The sequence below is a fragment of the Alosa sapidissima genome, chromosome 22 (assembly GCF_018492685.1).
Source record: "Alosa sapidissima isolate fAloSap1 chromosome 22, fAloSap1.pri, whole genome shotgun sequence".
In the NCBI taxonomy this organism is placed as follows: domain Eukaryota; kingdom Metazoa; phylum Chordata; class Actinopteri; order Clupeiformes; family Clupeidae; genus Alosa; species Alosa sapidissima.
In genome coordinates, this window is record NC_055978.1 from 26,301,055 (window position 1) to 26,319,511 (window position 18,457).

The 18,457-nt window shown below is 45.5% G+C and overlaps 1 protein-coding gene across 8 annotated transcripts; it reads right to left on the reverse strand.

Annotated features, from left to right (window-relative positions):
* Positions 1-3,658: 3,658 nt before the first annotated feature.
* LOC121696962 (male-specific lethal 3 homolog) lies at positions 3,659-17,706 on the reverse strand. 8 transcript variants are annotated; one of them, XM_042078162.1, is made up of 14 exons: positions 17,465-17,706; positions 16,374-16,456; positions 14,433-14,528; positions 14,156-14,256; positions 13,846-13,866; positions 13,638-13,738; positions 13,416-13,544; positions 12,968-13,128; positions 11,347-11,505; positions 10,752-11,125; positions 10,205-10,314; positions 9,953-10,052; positions 9,591-9,675; positions 3,659-3,857 (listed from the first exon to the last, which is right to left on the reverse strand). In XM_042078162.1, exons 1-14 carry the CDS (start codon positions 17,654-17,656, stop codon positions 3,710-3,712), a joined length of 1,860 nt encoding a protein of 619 aa, XP_041934096.1. In that variant the 5' UTR covers positions 17,657-17,706; the 3' UTR covers positions 3,659-3,709. The 8 variants fall into 8 exon arrangements, with proteins under 8 accessions (XP_041934096.1, XP_041934097.1, XP_041934094.1 ...); XM_042078163.1 differs by having other exon boundaries at positions 3,660-3,857; positions 10,752-11,095; positions 11,326-11,505; XM_042078160.1 differs by having other exon boundaries at positions 3,695-3,857; positions 11,326-11,505; positions 17,465-17,705.
* Between the last annotated feature and the right edge of the window lie 751 nt (positions 17,707-18,457).

An 18,457-nucleotide genomic window follows, 5' to 3' on the forward strand; every position in this document is an offset into this window, starting at 1 on the left:
CACCACAGCCTGTATGACTGCAATTCTAGTACAACGCAACCTTTTTGGTTTGGTAGCATGAAGTCTGTTCAGGGAGGCCGAGTAGCTCTTCAAGCTTTCGAGAGAGAGAGCTGAAGGCAGACCTCTTTCAGGGCCCTCAGGGGGGGGAGACCACAATTCCACACCAAATACACGTGTCCCGACGAGAGACCATGTGGGGACTTCAGAGAGTCCTCAGAGGGAGTCGGGCGCCGGATCTAATGCGCGCTGTGCCTCAGTCCTCCCGCCACTCTCTGTAATGGTGATAAATGGATTTGTGGACGCGAGGTGGGGGGGAGAGATTAAAAGGACGAGTGCAGCAGCGGTGTGCTTGTGTGTGTGTGTGTGTGTGTGTGTGTGTGTGTGTGTCTGGGCCGCTGTGACCACGGGTGAAATCAGACGCGTAAACACTGGCAGAGTAAGCGGAGTGGAGCTGTGCACACGTGCTGGGTGCAGGAAGCCCCCTGCCTGTCCTCATTAGCACACTGCTGGAAATATTGATCAGCTCGGCCGGCTCCTCTCCCCCCCCGCTGGCGCATTAGCCAGTAATGGCCGCCGTGCACTAACGGCGCTGATGCACATGTTGGGGCCTAAATGATGGAAACAGGGAGGAGAGAGGGGATACAAACTGGGACTCCACAACAGCGTCATCAAGCTATAGGTGGGTGATGATATCGGATGGGGGGGGGGGGGGGACCATTAAGGATCACATGTCCTGCACATAAGGGCTTAACCCCTAGCACATACTCACACACACAAACAGTTAAGTCAATGGGCATCCTGCTGTGTGGTATGGCTGTTTGAGGGCTAGTCCACACATACGAAACCGATCTTTTTTTCCTCCGTCTTCCCTGAAACCGCATCAAGAATATTTGCGTCCAAACGGATCCATCTCAACACGACTCAACACGTTACTTCATACCCCAGGCCTATAGGTGGCACTGTTTCTTTACAGAAATTGACCAAAGTTTGTGCTTTACAAACAGACAGAATAGGCTATGACGAAATGGCTAGTGTAAGGAAACCAGAATTGTTTGTGTGGACTGATGGTGAACTGTCAACTGTAGTCAACTGTAAAACTAATAAACTTTATTTTACGGTTTGTGAAGGGTGCAGTCCCGTCCTTTATTTGGCTAACGCAGGTAGGCCTACTAATCACCTTTACTTTCTTTGGTTGTAGGATAGTCCATGATTCACATTAGTTTTGGCTATCACCGCAATTAGGCTACTAAACGCAAGGCTTACCCAAGTTCTAGGCTATTCTGTCGCCACATTTATAATATTGCTATAAAACCTTCGTTAGTAACAGTCAATACGTTTGCCTGCATCAAATCGCGCATTTGCATTCAGTGTGCTACCATCGGCTTAACGTGAGTTCTAAGCGTCTTTGTATGCTTATATCTGATTTCACTCGACTGAATGCATGTATATATGTTGTAAGACATGTAAAATAAATGAATGACACTGGCACTACGCACAAATTAATGTAGCCTAAACTTACACCGCACTTTCCTAATAACTCAAGTTCTCTCGCGTCACTGACAGTAGCTAGAATGCATTAAAAAACACCGGGAAAAAACAGTGTTCAGTCCACCAAGTCATAAGCTATCGGCGCTGCGCAGCACCAGTTGTGATATTTATCTTACGGAGTGTAATCGTAGGTAATGTCATGTATGAAAACTAGTATTGTTAGGCAATACTATAAGTGCAAGTCCAGGGCAGTTGAGGTGTGGCGATGACATCATCGATACGCAAGCAGGATGTGCGGTTTCGCTGTCTAAACGAACTCAAACGGGCTACGGTTTCAGATTTCTCCACTCTGGGACCAGGTTTCAGAAAAGTGCGGTTTCGGGCAGTGCGTTTACTGGATTCGTTTGGACGCTCGGCCAAGACGAAGCAAAACCTCTGCGTTTAACCTAAAAAGCGTCTCCGTGTGGACGGGCCCTGAGAAGCAGGGTCTTAAGTCTGGGCTGATTAGCTTGGCTTGCCTCCTCAGAGAGAGCCATAACCACTTAAGAGCTTCACACTACTGTGAGCATCCACCTCACCACACTACTGTGAGCCTCCACCCCATCACACTACTGTGAGCCTCCACCTCATCACACTACTGTGAGCATCCACCTCATCACACTACTCCACCTCATCACACTACTCCACCTCATCACACTACTGTGAGCCTCCACCTCACCACCTGTGAGCATCCACCTCACCACACTACTCCACCTCATCACACTACTGTGAGCCTCCACCTCATCACACTACTGTGAGCCTCCACCTCACCACCTGTGAGCATCCACCTCACCACACTACTCCACCTCATCACACTACTGTGAGCCTCCACCTCACCACACTACCCCACCTCATCACACTACTGTGAGCCTCCACCTCATCACACTACTGTGAGCCTCCACCTCATCACACTACTCCACCTCATCACACTACTCCACCTCATCACACTACTGTGAGCCTCCACCTCACCACCTGTGAGCATCCACCTCACCACACTACTCCACCTCATCACACTACTGTGAGCCTCCACCTCATCACACTACTCCACCTCATCACACTACTGTGAGCATCCACCTCACCACACTACTCCACCTCATCACACTACTGTGAGCCTCCACCTCATCACACTACTCCACCTCATCACACTACTGTGAGCATCCACCTCACCACACTACTCCACCTCATCACACTACTGTGAGCCTCCACCTCATCACACTACTCCACCTCATCACACTACTGTGAGCCTCCACCCCATCACACTACTGTGAGCATCCACCTCACCACACTACTGTGAGCCTCCACCTCATCACACTACTGTGAGCCTCCACCTCATCACACTACTGTGAGCCTCCACCTCATCACACTACTCCACCTCACCACACTACTCCACCTCATCACACTACTGTGAGCATCCACCTCACCACACTACTCCACCTCATCACACTACTCCACCTCATCACACTACTGTGAGCCTCCACCCCATCACACTACTGTGAGCATCCACCTCACCACCTCATCACACTACTGTGAGCCTCCACCTCATCACAGTCATTCACTTCAGGGAGACCACCGTGGCTTCACACACACAGCAAACACATCAACACCACCAGCAGCCCCCCAAACCAGTAGTTTAGTGGAGACGGTAAACAGCTTACCATCGCCATCACACAGTTCACTTCCATGCTTACCCGCAACCTGTAAGGCTAACCGGTAGGGCTGCACAAGTAGCTTCTTGGCTACAGAGGAATTTTCTGTGTAGGTGAAAAGCCTAGAGTACATAAGTCATACAGAGGTTGTAGGATTTGTCATTATCGAGAAACCACTCAGCTTCCAGTGTCGACCATGAAAGCAATACTTGCTCTGACACAGCTTTCATTCTCAGCCCCTCAAAGCTCTTGCACTCTTGCAAAGGACTTCATGCTTGTTGCACGCTCTTGCAAAGGAAAATCCTGAAAAAACATTCCTCTAGTAAGGTTTTATGATAAAAAAATAACATAATCATATCATAAATATGATTAAAAATAATTTAATAAATAATATCACAACCAAGACCAACCTCTCTGTTCCTCACAAGTACAGGCCCTTGAGCATCAAGAAGATTAATTCTGAACCACAAGTCGCATCACTGCTGAACCACCGCGTCAGACCACAGCAGCAGCCCTGCAGACCGAAGGGAGTCTACTCACTCTGGCTCGTCCTCAGCGTCCAGCCATCCCACATCGCCCGCTGTCAGATCGGTCGCAGTCAGAGGCTCAGTGTCGCTGACACTGTCAGGCTCCATGATGGAGAGGTGCAAAGCTTCTGGACGACACGCCGTGAGGCAAAAAGGACTGAGAAGACAGACAGAGACAGAGAGAGAGAGACAGAGAGAGAGACAGAGAGAGAGAGTGAAATGGCGAGTGGGAAAGACGAAAAACAAGCAGCTACCGCGGTAGGTGGGCTCGGATTTCGTTGTGCTCAGGAACCGTCTCGGTGGTAAGAGGATATCGAGAAGGGTGGGAGCAGTCGAATTTTCTCCACCTTGCGCAGCGCAATCCGGATCAGGTTCCGGCGCTAAGTGCCTCGTTACACGCTTTCCTGCAAGTCCAAATCAAATGACCGCTCACACCGAGCAATTACCACAACTCACCGGCACTTACCGGCAGAGCCAAATCCCAGTTCACATCCAGTGGGTGCGGGACAAGTCTCAACCTGGACATTGTCCAGATGAAGTGCTTTGTCATCATGGAGGACGCTGGAAAAAGAGGCTTCACATCACAGCAGGCCGTTGTCTGAAATCATGCGACATCACCTGAAATCTTTCAACTGTAAAAATGAACACAATACGTCTCATTTGGAGGTAGGAAATGGATGCCAATGAGAGTCGAGAGGGCTTTAGTGGAGCGGATCATCCGGGTGTCTGAATGGAGAGCCTGATGTGATCAGAGAAAGTTGAAAAGACCACCAGAAATACCCTTGAATACCCTTAATAAAACAAGGTAAAACAGTTGACGCTGGAGAATGAGCAGTTCTCTGTCTTTTTTTTCACATCTGGGCACATTCCAGATGGACCACGGAGGATGCTGAGGGGGGAAAAAAAACATGGCTGGCTTCAGAGGGGAGTGCTCCAGACAGCGCTTGTTAACAGCCGGCAGGGCAGGATGACTGGTGCTCAGCATGGGGCAACCATGATCTTTCGTTTCAACCTCGGCGCAGACTGGGCACCCAGTCGAGTATGAGCTCATAAATCAGAGTGTGTGTGTGTGTGTGTGTGTGTGTCAAGGGTTTATGTAATCTCTGCGGCACTTGGCAAGGCTCTCTTAGCCCTCTCCCTCTTTATTGCATTCACTATAATGTCTAATTTGGTAAATGTGTGATTGTAACAGCCAACATTGATACTTGATCATTATAGTAAATTACACAGTATGGACATAATGTCAAAAGGATATACGTGGTATTCAAAATTCGTAATCAAACTGTATTTGTGGATCATAAAGACAATTCACAACACGACTGTCCTTGAATTTCCAACAATTGCAAAATGTAAAAAATAACATTTTTCTATTAAAGCACAATGCAGTGTATATTTTACATCAGTCACATGCATATCCAATCATAGCCTAAACTGTGCCTTAGGAAAGGAAGAGAAAGACACAAAAGCCAGTGCATTAGAATACAACTGAACAGCCATCTCAAGGACTACAAAGACCCAACAGATCCTTATATACAAGTAACAAATACACACAGACATGTGGATTGTCATACTGTACTTTCTACCTCCACACTAATGCCACTGCACTTAGAAGCTAGCAAAGGGAAAACAAAACCAAAGCAGACAGCACACACAATGCTTCAGGATGCAGACACATGAAACAGTCTTAGCTCCGGAGCGTTCAGGAGTGTCAGAGACACACATACACACACATACAAGGCTCAGTTCCTTGCCAACACGCCAACACACACACACACACACACACACACACACACACACATCTCTCAAGTCACACAAGTGACAAAAAAGTGTGTAGGGATTCTTTCTTCTGGAAAAGTCTTTTCATTTTTTGGGGCAGTCTAGTCGGCAGGGCGAAAGAGCTTGACAGCAAAGAGGTGAGAGTCACAGGACATCACAGAAGAAGAGAGAAGTCTTTGAGCCCAGAAAGCAAAAAAGTATTGCAGCAGTCTCAGCCAGAATGCAGGACGTAGACATCCGATCGACCGTCATGTCGTCCAGTCCAACCGCTCACAGAGAGCAGGACTTCAGTCCGGCTGGCCGCACTGGAGCACGTGGGTGACTCGGCAGAGCAGGTGTCCCAGGGAGGGCTGGCTTCAGTCCTAAGGTCAGGGGTCAGAGTTCGAGGAGCGCGCTCAGAAGGTGGCGTGCGGCTGCTTCATGCAGTAGTGCGCCTCTGTGGCCGACACATAAGCGCACTCTGGAAAGAAGTCCTCATGGAACTCGGCCAGAAACCTGAGGAGGAAAGGATGAGAGGAAGAAAGGAGGAAAGGATGAGAGGAAGGATGAGAGGAAGGAAGGAAGGAGAGAGAAATCGATAAGGACCTTACTCACGCACAGTCAAACACATTAACATTAGATGGCCTAAGATATAATGTGTGGCATATAGGCTTAAGTGGGCTACACCTCAGATAAACGAGGGGAAAAACAACACTTTGGTGAAATAGATTTCCAGCGCCTTGATTTTAGTTCGGTCTGTTTGAAACAGCTCGGAGGTTTGCTCACAGCGTTGGCTGAGGATGGGAGGAATCCAAGAGGCAGATAGATGGGAAGCAAACGGATTTAGAAGGCAAAAGAATGTCTCCCAAGAGCTGGCCACATTAGAGGCGTGTACTTTAATGTCTGTGTGGGTGTGTGTGTGTGTGTGTGTGTGTGTGTGTGTGTGTGTGTGAGTGAGTGAGTGAGTGAGCCAAAGAGAGTGTGTGAGTGTGTGTTTTCATGATTTAAAATGAGGGCTCTGACTGCAACCCTTAGTCACACTTGGGACAGTCTTTGTGCCTGCATGGCCACAGATTTAGTAGAGCTGCACACAGCAGCCTAGGGAGACAGAGCGCCTAAGAACCCAGAACCCAGAGCTCAGGAGCTTCTCCTCTGTAAAGTGGGCTCCACACAGGAGACTCTCGGCGCTCTGTAGGGAGGCAAACTCTTAGTGGAATATTCTAGAAAAGCCGTTCTTGTCATCTGAATTCACAGCTACATGCCTCGTCTTGTTCTGTGCTCACGGTCTACTCGACTGCCACTGAGGCGATGCTGTAGTGGAGGGACCCCCGTCGCGCGCGTTCGTCGTCTTTACACGGCCTGCCTAAGGTGCGCCACCCGCTCGCCTTAAATAACCCAATTCGCTCAAGTCGGAGGGCGAAAATCTCCCCGTCTAATCGGCAGAGTAAATCCCGAATGTCCTTAGTATCTGCTACGCCCGCCAAATCCCCTAAATCTTGCCATCTCATCTTGGCCTCCCCGGGCACGCCGGCCCTTAATTCCACCGCAAACAAATTATCCTCATCAGGCCGAAAATTAAGAGCGATTTCAACCGGTACCAAATTATACTCATCGTGGGAGACACGTCCCTCTGGTTCACCCAGACCGACCCCAACCGGAGGGAGGGACGGACGCGCGCACGCGCACACACACACACACACACACACTCTTTGATTACCATGGGCTTGGTGGCTTGTAGTGGTTTACAGTGATGTGCACACCATGCCACTGATAAGTGATGAATTGCATATCACTCCTGTTCCATCTTGAATTTCTTTTATTCCTTCAACAATTAACTTGCAAGTGGTTTTCTTCTCGAATGAAACACGCATGCTTGCACAAACACACACGCATACACACACACTATCTTTTCATTTTTTTCCCTCTCCCTCACACACAGGATTGGGATTAACCTCAATCATTCTTTCTCAGATCCCTTCTCTCAATCCCAGCATGCCTTTCTTCATTCCGTTACATCAACCGGCCCAGCTTCTCGTCCTCCACAGTGGAAACAATGCAAGGGCAATTTCCCTGTGTGGCACAAGTCAGAACCACTCTGCTATCGTGTGCACACACACACACACACACACACACACACACACACACACACACACACACACACACACACACACACACACACACACACACACACACACAGCGTGATGGTCCAGCCATACAATCGCGGGGAGGGCGGTCCAGTGGGGAGCTCAACAGCGCAGCGCTGTGGCGGGAGGTGGTAGTGCGCTGTAGTGATTAAGCGCGGAGAATAATAAACAAATCCAGCGTTTGGGGCCAGCTGAAGATCGCCGGGCTGGATTTAAAGATTAGGCCAGAAGCTTGTGTAACCGCCCACAGAGCTGCCGTGCTTCCAATGTGGATTCCTACACGCACGCTGTGTGTCTGTCTGTGTGTGTGTCTGTGTGTGTGTGTGTGTCTGTGTGTGTGTGTGTGTGTGTGTGTGTGTGTGTGTGTGTGTGTGTGCGCGCGTGTTAGTAAGGAAGAGAAAGAAAGGATAATTGAGAGAAAAGAAGGACAAAACAACTCTGCCAGGAAGAGGAGAGTGAGAGGGTCACCTGGTGGGAACTGTACAATGAGTCCAGTGATTTTCTGAAGCTCAATATGACACCCACATCATACAGTGGTCTTTATCAAGTGGTTAGACATTTAAACAGCTGGCTCAATTTTAATTATTGGAAACAGCAATGCATGTTTGAATTTCCATATACAGTACATATTTTATGCAATTCTTTCATATCTGCCTAAGTTGATTCAATATAATGGACTGATGGTTGAAAAATACTAGATGTACCACAGAGCGGTACAAAATATGACCACCGCCCAGTCCAGCACATTTTTTCCACAAAAATAAATCACGCTGAAAGGCCTATATGATTCTAACTGTCTCACTAAATTGCATTATCCACACTCAATTCTCACTGGTATCTGCTAGACAACAAGTACCAAAACATGATTAGTTCATAGATTTCACATGCAAAATTCATTTTATACAACCCCACCCCCATCTTGCCTGTTCATAATTCTGAGAAATTCTTGAATTTTGTGCATGTGTGCGTGCACACGTTTAAGTTTATGTGTGTGTGTGTGTGTGTGTGTGTGTGTGTGTGTGCTTGTGTGTTTGTCTGCGTATGTGTGTTTGTGCATGTGCATGCATGCATACATATGTCTACTGTGCGAGTATGTGTCATACGTATGATTACTGTGAATGTATGTGTGTGCGTGTGTATCTGTTTAAAATTGGTCATCCTAGGCCCTACGGTTTCAAGATATTCACAGAAAACTGTGTCTGCCCTACCCTCCTTTCGGGGGTCCAGTCCAGCGGGGGGGCTACAGATCAAAACGAAAAACGATGGTTCCATGCTATCCATATGGGGTTACATGCCCACCAAGTTTTATGTACCCCGGTCTTTCAGTGTCCCAGGAATCCTTGTTGGTGTACGGTCACTAAATGTACACATAAATCATTTTATTGTAAGGCCCCCCCCATGAACGAAAGTTCACAAAACTTGGCATGCATTCGGAAGGTGTCATAATGATCCTACACTTTCAATTTCGTGCAGTTTTGACCATGTCAGCCAGAGATATTGTGATGAAAACACCTAATTTGTTGCTTTTTAATTTTTAACTAGGTGGCGCTATACATGAAATAAGTGGAAATGGGATGGGTTGACATGCCCCCCTTAAGACCAACATACAAAAAAAAGGTGGACCTCCTAGGCCCTACGGTTCTCGAGATATTCACAGAAAAAAAAAATAATAATAATAAAAAATAAATAAATAAATAAATAAATAAATAAATAAATAAAAAAAAAAAAAACAAAAAAAAATGTATTCGCTGCGCGGCGGTCATAATAATTAGAAGCAATACAGCACTAATGACCTTACTGATTCTCTCTCAAACAAACAACATACCTTGATCTGACTACTGTCAAACAAATCTCTGAAGAACAATCACACAATGTTGTGGGATGTCTGTCTGTCTGTGTGTGTGTGTGTGTGTGTGTGTGTGTGTGTGTGTGTCCGTATATGTGCACATGACAAACTATCTGTGTGTGTGAGAGTGTGTGCGTGTACGCACCTAAGGAACAGCTCCAGGTGTTTGACCAATGCTCGGAGGTTCCTTTCAGGGATGTGCATCTTCCCCAGGATCTCTGGCAGTTTCACTAAAGACAAACAACAACAAAGACAGAACAGCCAGACCACAAAATCTCTTGAAAATGTGATTCAAACCCAAAGTTCGAGACAGTTCTAATTTGAGCATGCGTATGATACAGAGAGACTGAAGGGCATGTTTAAGATTAGCTGAGAGAGAGAGAGAGAGAGAGAGAGAGAGAGAGAGAGAGAGAGAGAGAGAGAGAGAGAGAGAGAGAGAGAGAGAGAGAGAGAGAGAGAGAGAGAGAGAGAGAGAGAGAGAGAGAAAGAAATGAGGCATATGCATACCAAAGAGCCGGAGCAGATGCTGAGAGCCATAGAGGTAAGAGGGGGGAGGGGGCTGGTCGCTCTGAGGATAGTTGTCAGGAGTCAGCCGCCAACTCAGCACCTACAAATACACAACCGGAATAACACATTTACCACATGCACCAAACCAAATACACAACCGGAATAACACATTTACCACATGCACCAAACCAAAAATATGATATGTATGAAAAAGTGAAACGCAAAAGCCACTTCATCAGTTAACCCATTCACCTCGTTCAGCTCATTGTTCCTGCGAGTCCCCAGACCAGCAAACACGCCGCTGCCATCTTTGCTGGGGGTCAATGGTAATGGGGAGGAGGAGCCGCTATGCACAGGGGTCTCTGGGTAGGTGGAAGAGGAACACACAAAAGCAAGTTAGCCCATTGCATCTCCAGATGTGCTCCTCCTGTGACGGCCATTGGTAAAGCACTCAGAGGGTTGAGTGGAGATGAGGTTGATACTGAAGGACATTTTCAAAGAATGAGCAAAGGGTCTCCTACACATGACCGCAATGTCTAAAGCCAAAACACAGAAATGGCCTTTCTGTCCTTTTTCTATGGACAAACAGTGCCATCTAGTGGAGAACACATGCACATGATCCTGCAGTGCCTTTTACATTGGCTAATCCAACAGTGGACATCTATGCATAATAGCTCTTCATAAATGAACTGACACCTGCCAGGGCTGAAACTGCACTAATTATTATTATTATTATTATTATTATTATTATTATTATTATTAACGATGAGTTTGAGTTGGTGAGGCGGGTAGCACTTACTCCTGTCCAGGTTGAGGAAGAACTTGGGCAGGGTGCCGTGGTGGTCTCCTAGGCGACGCTTGGGTGGGGGGGAGGTACTGCTGCTGCTGCCACCGCCGCCGCCTCCCCCTCCCTCCCGCTCTCCGCCAGACGTGTTGCGCGTCGAGCGCCGCAGTGACTGCGCCCACTCGGCCGCCTCGGCCACCGAGGTGGGTCCGCGCCGGCGTTTGGGCGTGCTGGAGGGGCCGTGGCCCAGGACAAAGTGGGGCGGCCCAGTGGACGTCTCGCTGACGGCCGGCTGGCTGTCGATGGACTGCGGGGTGGAGGGGTTGGCCCCTGGGCTGGGCGAGCGCTCCTGCAGGGCTCTGGGAGCGGATGATGAGAAGAATTGGAGACTGATAGAGAGGAGAGATTTCATCCAACAATTAAGTATCGCACTCCTTTAAGCCACAGACAGGTTCTTGTAAGTGTATCTATATCAGGGAATGCTCCAGAGCATAGATGTTAATGCATCAATAAATGAAAGCTCGTCCATGTGTATGTGTATGTGTATATTATGTATTTTGGAAGTATTCTGCAAAGTACTTCACCACACCTCAGGAGGGAGGCGTCGCACCTGCTGGAACCTGCCGACGGCTCGCTGACCGGCAAGACGAACTTGGAGGAGCTGACCTTCTTAAACTGGGCCTGCTCATTGGGGTACAGGAGGATCATGGGAAGGGTGAAGTCAAATGTGATCCTCAGTCCATCCACCATCTCCTTGCAGAGGTCCTCACTAACAGCAGAGAGAGGTGGAAGAGAGAACAAAAGACACTGTATCGCAAAAGACTACAAGTACATTTGGGTAAAATGGAAACTCTGGTGAGGATCATTGTGGGGTTTGGGTCACTAGTGCAGGGCTCCAGAGTGCGACCAATTTGGTCGCATATGCAACCTAATTTTTCAAAAGTGCGACTAAAAAAAACAATTCGGAGGTCGCACCGGCGCGACCAGCTATTCGAGAGAGGAAAAAGTGTCCGCATTGAAACTCTACCTTTGGTTCAATAACAGACACATATTTGGCCAATATCGTGGTTTAAACAAATCACAGATAGTGAAGGGCGGGACCTCCCCTCTGATTGGCCGTGGCCCAGTGCCTGTGTGTAAATTTGAAAATGCGTGTGCTGCAGAGAGAGAGAGAGAGAGAGAGAGAGGGGGGGGGGGGGGGGGGGTCAAAAACCTGTCAGATAATCAGAGTGGATGTAGTTGCATTACAGTGTGGTCACATAGGCCGATATAAATGTCCCCTCTCCCCACTGCATTTCGGCGGCTGGCAGCAGCAAACCGTTCAGACGAGCCCGAGATGATGATCAAGTTTATCGTTGCCTACGATAGGCCTCAATCAATTTAAACTGGTATTTGGCGCAAACCGAATATCGCTGCTACATTTAAAGCCCGAATATTTCCTGCATGTATAACTGTGGTCATTGTGTGCGGTGAATTGAATGGACACATTTAGATCAAGCATGGCAAGTCATTGCAATAGCCTATAATAATAGGCCTACCATGTCGTTACTGCATTAACCATAGTGATGTTCTTATTGAAAATTTAAAAATACCAAAATTAAAAAGTAAATTGCATTGTGGGGCTGTCAAATGATTATTGCAATCATCATTGCAAAATCACATAAAAATCCCCCAGGCTACTTGGAACATCTCTTTAAATTGTGCTCAAATACATTTCTATGGAAGATGCTAGCCTGGCGAGCTGGTTTAGCCAAGGTCTAAAGATCATGAAGGATAGTATGTAAGACATTAAGCCATGAGATGTGCAGTTTGAAGCCCTTAAAAGACGTGCACGTGCAATTTACTCACTGTTATTTTTATTTAATTCATCTTGAGATGTTTTAAGTTTAAATTTCAGCTCAGTGGAGCACTTAAAGCACCAACACTTAATTAAGTTACTTTTCTTGTAGAATTGTAAATCATAAGTCATAGGACAACCTATATAGGACAGTAATTAAGGATAAAAAGTGAACCTGCTGCGGTGTTAAATGCGATGTGGTTGAAAATTTGGGTGCACCTAACTTTTGTGCTGGTGCACCTAAGAAAAAAAGTTAGGCGCACCAGTGCAAAAAGTTAGTCTGGAGCCCTGTAGTGAGTGGGTTTTAAAAACGAGAGGTTAAATCAAAGAAATATATTTCATAGCCAGCCAGAGATCTGGCAGGACAGGACAGGAGAGGTCACTGTAGACATACTTCTTCTCGGGGGGCACAGGCTGAGGCCCTGGGTCCGACGGGGCAGCCGACTGGCGGTGGCGGTGGCGCTCGTTGGCAGAGAAAGCAGCGTTGAGCGTGAAGTGCTTCACGTACGACTCCAGGATGTTCACGATGTTCATCGGACTCGGAAGCTTCACCAACTGCTCCCGGATATACAAGACATTTTACAATTATGTTTAGTATTTGGTGAGGAACTTAACACAAAATACATTATATTTCTAGATATACACATGTCAGAAGTCAAACAAAACACCAAACAAAAAGCATTTTTTATAATAAAGTCATTATAACACCTCATGTTATTATTCAATTATTACAATAACTACTACTTCATTATTTATTAGCATGGTATCATTTTTTAATCCCTGTGGCCCCTAGCCAAAATAATTCTCTCCAAATAATGTCCAATCCTGACTGAGGCGCTAACCTTTTTCCTCTTGTTGATGTAGTAGCAGTCATCCTCCAGCTTCTTCTTGAGGATGTCAGGTATATCGATGGTGACAGCGATGGCCTTCTCCTCAACCTCTCGCTTGCCATGAGCTTCCTGCTCCTCCCTCTATGGGTCAGAGAGAGATGTCAGTGGCCACCACAAACCAATCAAACACCCAACCAATCCCAATGGTCAATAGAAAAGTTGTGTTCTCCTTACCATTTCATCCAAATCATCAGACGAGTCGCTCTCTCCACTTTTTAAAGATTCAGGGTCCTCTGAATCGTCCTCGTCACTATCCTCAGATGATGAGATCAAAGCTGAAAGAAATAGCTCAAAAAGTCAGGACCCTTTTTGGTAATGTTCGATGTCTTCATAAAATGTCATCCTTTGGATTTCATCATGGTGTAAACATGTGAATACTTACTGAGAGTGGCAGATTTATGGGCTACAAAAAACACATATCAAGTTTGAAATGAATACCCATATGAGTTCTCTCATGACATCTCTCTTTAAAACATGCATGCTAGACTACTTGAAACCCAGGCCCAACTATCACTCTGGCTTACAAGATTGGCAGAGAGGGTTTGTAAAAGAATCTCAAGTCCAATATAATCAAACCATAGCTTTCACTAAGTCACCTTCCATTTCAGTCACCACAGATCAGACCATTTAACTACAAATACTATTTGCTGCTGTAATAAAATTCAGCAGATTGTTTAGATGAAAATACTTACAAGTGTCATCGCTCTCCTCTTCCTCCTCTTCTGGAAGGGGCTTTAGAGCTGCATTAACACCAGGTAAACGACAGCGTCGTTTCCTCCAGCCCTTTCTCTTCCTGTCATGAAATGTGTGATGAAATGTATTCATCATGTCGGCATTTGTTGTCTACATTTGTGCATTTTTATGATGTTTCTTGTTTCAAACCAGAGAGTGGCTAAGTTACTCTCACTTCCATGTGCCATTTGGTTAATTATTTGGATAATTTCTTTGTGCTGGTTAAGTGGTACTTACATGCGAGCCAAAGCTTTGCGCGCCAGTTCACGCTGTAATGTTCGATTTTCGTCAGAATCTCGCAGAACATGGTCCTCAGCTGCCCAACGGTCCCAACTGCGGAAACACAATGAAACTCTTGAGTAATACTCTCAAATTCAACATTCAGTTTATGTAAGATCTGGAGGATATCAGATGCATAGAAATCACAGGAGAAGTGCAATTTCAAGCTCTATGCAGACCTCACAGTCTGTGATAAATGTAAAGTGGCACGCCATAATAATAAAAGCAAGCTTGCTAACAGGCTAACGTTAAGGGACTCACTGACTCCAAAAAATGTCAGGTGACAACAATAGTATTAACTGTATTGTTTTGTAACACTACAGCAACCTCTGAAATGAAAATGAGAAGACCTGAAATTGAGAGACCTGAACATCAGTCCCTCTCTGTGCAGTTGGATCCTTGACTTCCTGACTGACAGGACACAGGCGGTACGGCTGGGTAACATTATCTCCTCCACTCTAACACTCAGCACTGGTGCACCGCAGGGATGCGTGTTAAGCCTCCTGCTGTACTCGTTGTATACTCATGACTGTATGGCAACTCACACCTCAAACACCATCATTAAGTTTGCTGATGACACCACCATAATCGGCTGCATCACAAGTGATGATGAGTCTGCTTACAGAGCAGAGGTGGCAACCCTGACATCCTGGTGCCAAGACAACAACCTGCTGCTCAACATCAGCAAAACCAAGGAGTTGATTGTGGACTACAGGAGACAGCAGGAAGAGCACACACCTATCTATATTGGAGGCACAGCAGGAGAGTCAGCTGCTTCAGATTCCTTGGAATTAACATCAGTGATCTGAGCTGGTCACACCATATAGGTATGGTCACAAAGTCAGCAAGACAGCGACTCTTCTTTCTTCGGCGGCTGAGGAAGTTTGGTATGGACGGTGAAACACTGACCAACTTCTACCACTGTACCATTGAGAGCATCCTGACCAGCAACATTACAACATGGTATGGTAACAGCACCGCTCATGAGCGCAAAGCTCTGCAAAGGGTGGTCAGGTCAGCGCAACGCATCACAAGGACTGAGTTACCAACTATTTAGGACCTTTACAGCCAGCGCTGCCGGAGGAAGACCAGGCGAATCCTCGCTGACCCCAGTCATCCCAGCCACAGTGTCTTCATCCTCCTACCATCTGGTAGAAGGTACAAGAGTATGTGGACTTCTACGAGCAGATACAGAGATAGCTTCTTTCCACAAGCTACCAGGATGCTGAACTGTAATTCTCTTCCACATAGCTAATCAACCTCAAACCTCAGAACCCCCACCCAGACACACAACATACCCCTTACCCACACACATACACAACTTCTCATCACCCCCCCCCCCCCCCCAACACACACAAAATACACCTTCTTAATTACTGCTTTTCAATGTTACTCTTTTAAGTTGAGCTGGCTCTTGAGCTTAAGAATGTCATTACTTATAATTCATTTTATAAGTATATTACAATAAAACTACTTGAACTTGAACCTCAAAGCACCTTCACCCTATTTACCGTCTTATTTACAGTATTTACTTATCTACTGTCAGTAACGTCACTTGAATGTGTCCTTTTCTGTGCAAGTAATAAGGAAGGAGACCTATAACTAAGCAGGTAATGGGACAATATAGCAGCGAGATAGAGTGTGGTAGGGTTATGGGTGTTTTTTAAGGTTAGCGGTTTTACGCATAGACAGTAAACGATATTGCTGAGCTCTGGCTAACACACTTAGCTCGTTAGCACTGGTGATAATAGCCTAACGTTAGAATAGTTCTCATATTTAAATGCGTCCTTATGGAAAGGCATGCGATTCCTAACACATTCCCAACGAATACGTATAGTAAAATACACAATGAATGACTGATTATCTGCCTTGATATTCTATCGTTAATTAAATGCTTACCTTCTGTTCCAACCGTTAAAGTGAATCAGGTACTGCGGCACCCGCTTTCCCCGATCATCTTTTCTTAGGATAATGTCAACAACCTGCAAAACATAATAACATCGTTACCGAAATTGGGGATTACATCAATGCAATGGACGCAATAAGGTTAAGTAGTAACGTTAACTGCCAACGAACGATCACAATACCGTGCAACATAGCATACGCTTCCCTAGTCCCTTTCATCCAAAGCAATCCCTACAAAAGACCTGTGGTCGCATGGAATTACGACACCATTGGATTCTACGTTACGTAGAATATCCGCGTCGGAAGTTGTTAGCATATCTAGCAAACAAGTGGCCTTTCCATTTTAATTTCATTGGAGCAAGAAACAAACACCAAATCATTTGGAGAGTACTTTGTAAAACTGACAGATTTGTAATTTGCAATACAAAACCTTCCGTTTATTTGCATTAACTTAATCGTGTTTTGAATAACTTGTCAGCAAGTTACCCACGCTAGCACATTACTAGCAAATGGCTAACGTAATGCATTAACTAAACATTCTCCAAAAACTACCTGTTGGTGAAATTGCTACGTCGTGCCCATGTTTTAGCTAGTTTAGAACGTTTCAAATACTGCATGTTAGGCATTGGTGAGTGTTTTATCCCTTGTTAAATATTTCATAATAATGTCTGTCTGTTGGCTAGCCATTAAGTTGCCACTGATCTGGTAGCCTACGCGACCATGCGAGCCGTCATGCTCGGAAGTAAACACAAATGGCGAAGTTAAGGAACGTATTATTTCAGATGCTGTCAAACAGTCTATATTCATGCTGTTAACAAACAATACAACTATTAGCGAATTATCTAAATGATTTACCTCAATACGGTGCTGCAACCATGTTAAAATGCATCACGCCCAATGCTGTGCCGAAGTTTTCCGCGCAAAAGCCACAATCCAAAAATTGCAACATTGTAATGTGAACTGGGGTAATACAAGTAACTAATGCAACCTCAATTAGAGGGGGTCGCTTGGAACAACAGGATACCCTGTGCGACATTGTAGGATAACTACTGATATTAACTTTGCCTTAAAAAGACGCACTTTACCTTTGCATCATAGAGCACTTTGGCCTTTGATGGATCGGGTTCAAAACAAAGAACTTTTTCTCCTTTATGAAATTTAAATTTCATTCCCCGAGAGTTCATTTGTTCATCATGGCGATAAGGAAAGGAGGAATATGGACCCCCGCTCCTTAACCCATTCGCCGCCGGACTGTATCCATCTCCCGCAAAAAACATATAGAGGGTCTATGGTTGTGAACAACAAATGGAATTGTAACAGTTTGATCCCTCAAGGTCTCCGTAGACACCGATGACGTCAAAAAGTTTGGGGAAGAAGAAAACATGCAGGCAAATTTCGTATGCCTTTGACTTGAAAAATATCCTTTTTGAGGGAAAAAACACTGTAATATTTTTTTTTTCAATTATTAATTCTAATTATTTTACATCACGCAAATGTGTTTAAAATGTAGCCTAGGCTATGACCTATTATTTAGACTATATGAAAATGGTAGGCCTAAGCAATATATTTATCTTTAACTGGTAGGCAACACCCAATAGATAGCCTACAGTATCAAACGAACCAAGCAAATCAAAGGGTTTTGAGTGTGGAGGGGTAATGGGAGATCTTCTGGAGGAAACTGCCTGTGGCCTAGGCTATAGACATGTAGCCTATAGACGTAATGTTTGTAGGCTACAGCAATTACATTTTCATTGTTTTGAGATGATCCTCCCCCCCCTCCTAATCGGTGCTATAAACTCTTTTAACCATATATAATCGTTCTGCCCCTCAACAGACTCCTCCCCCCGGACAGTTGACTACCTTATCCCATCCATAGTATTCTATTTATTCTATTTATAAAATATACATACTGTAATTACACTTATATATCATATTACTGCTCTTTATACTGTTCTGCACATACACTTATTTTTTACTATTTTGGCAGACATTATTCTTTTTAGTAGACTATTCTTTTTATAAGGTACTGCTAATACGTTGCACATATTTATATTTAATTTATATTACTGGAAACTAAC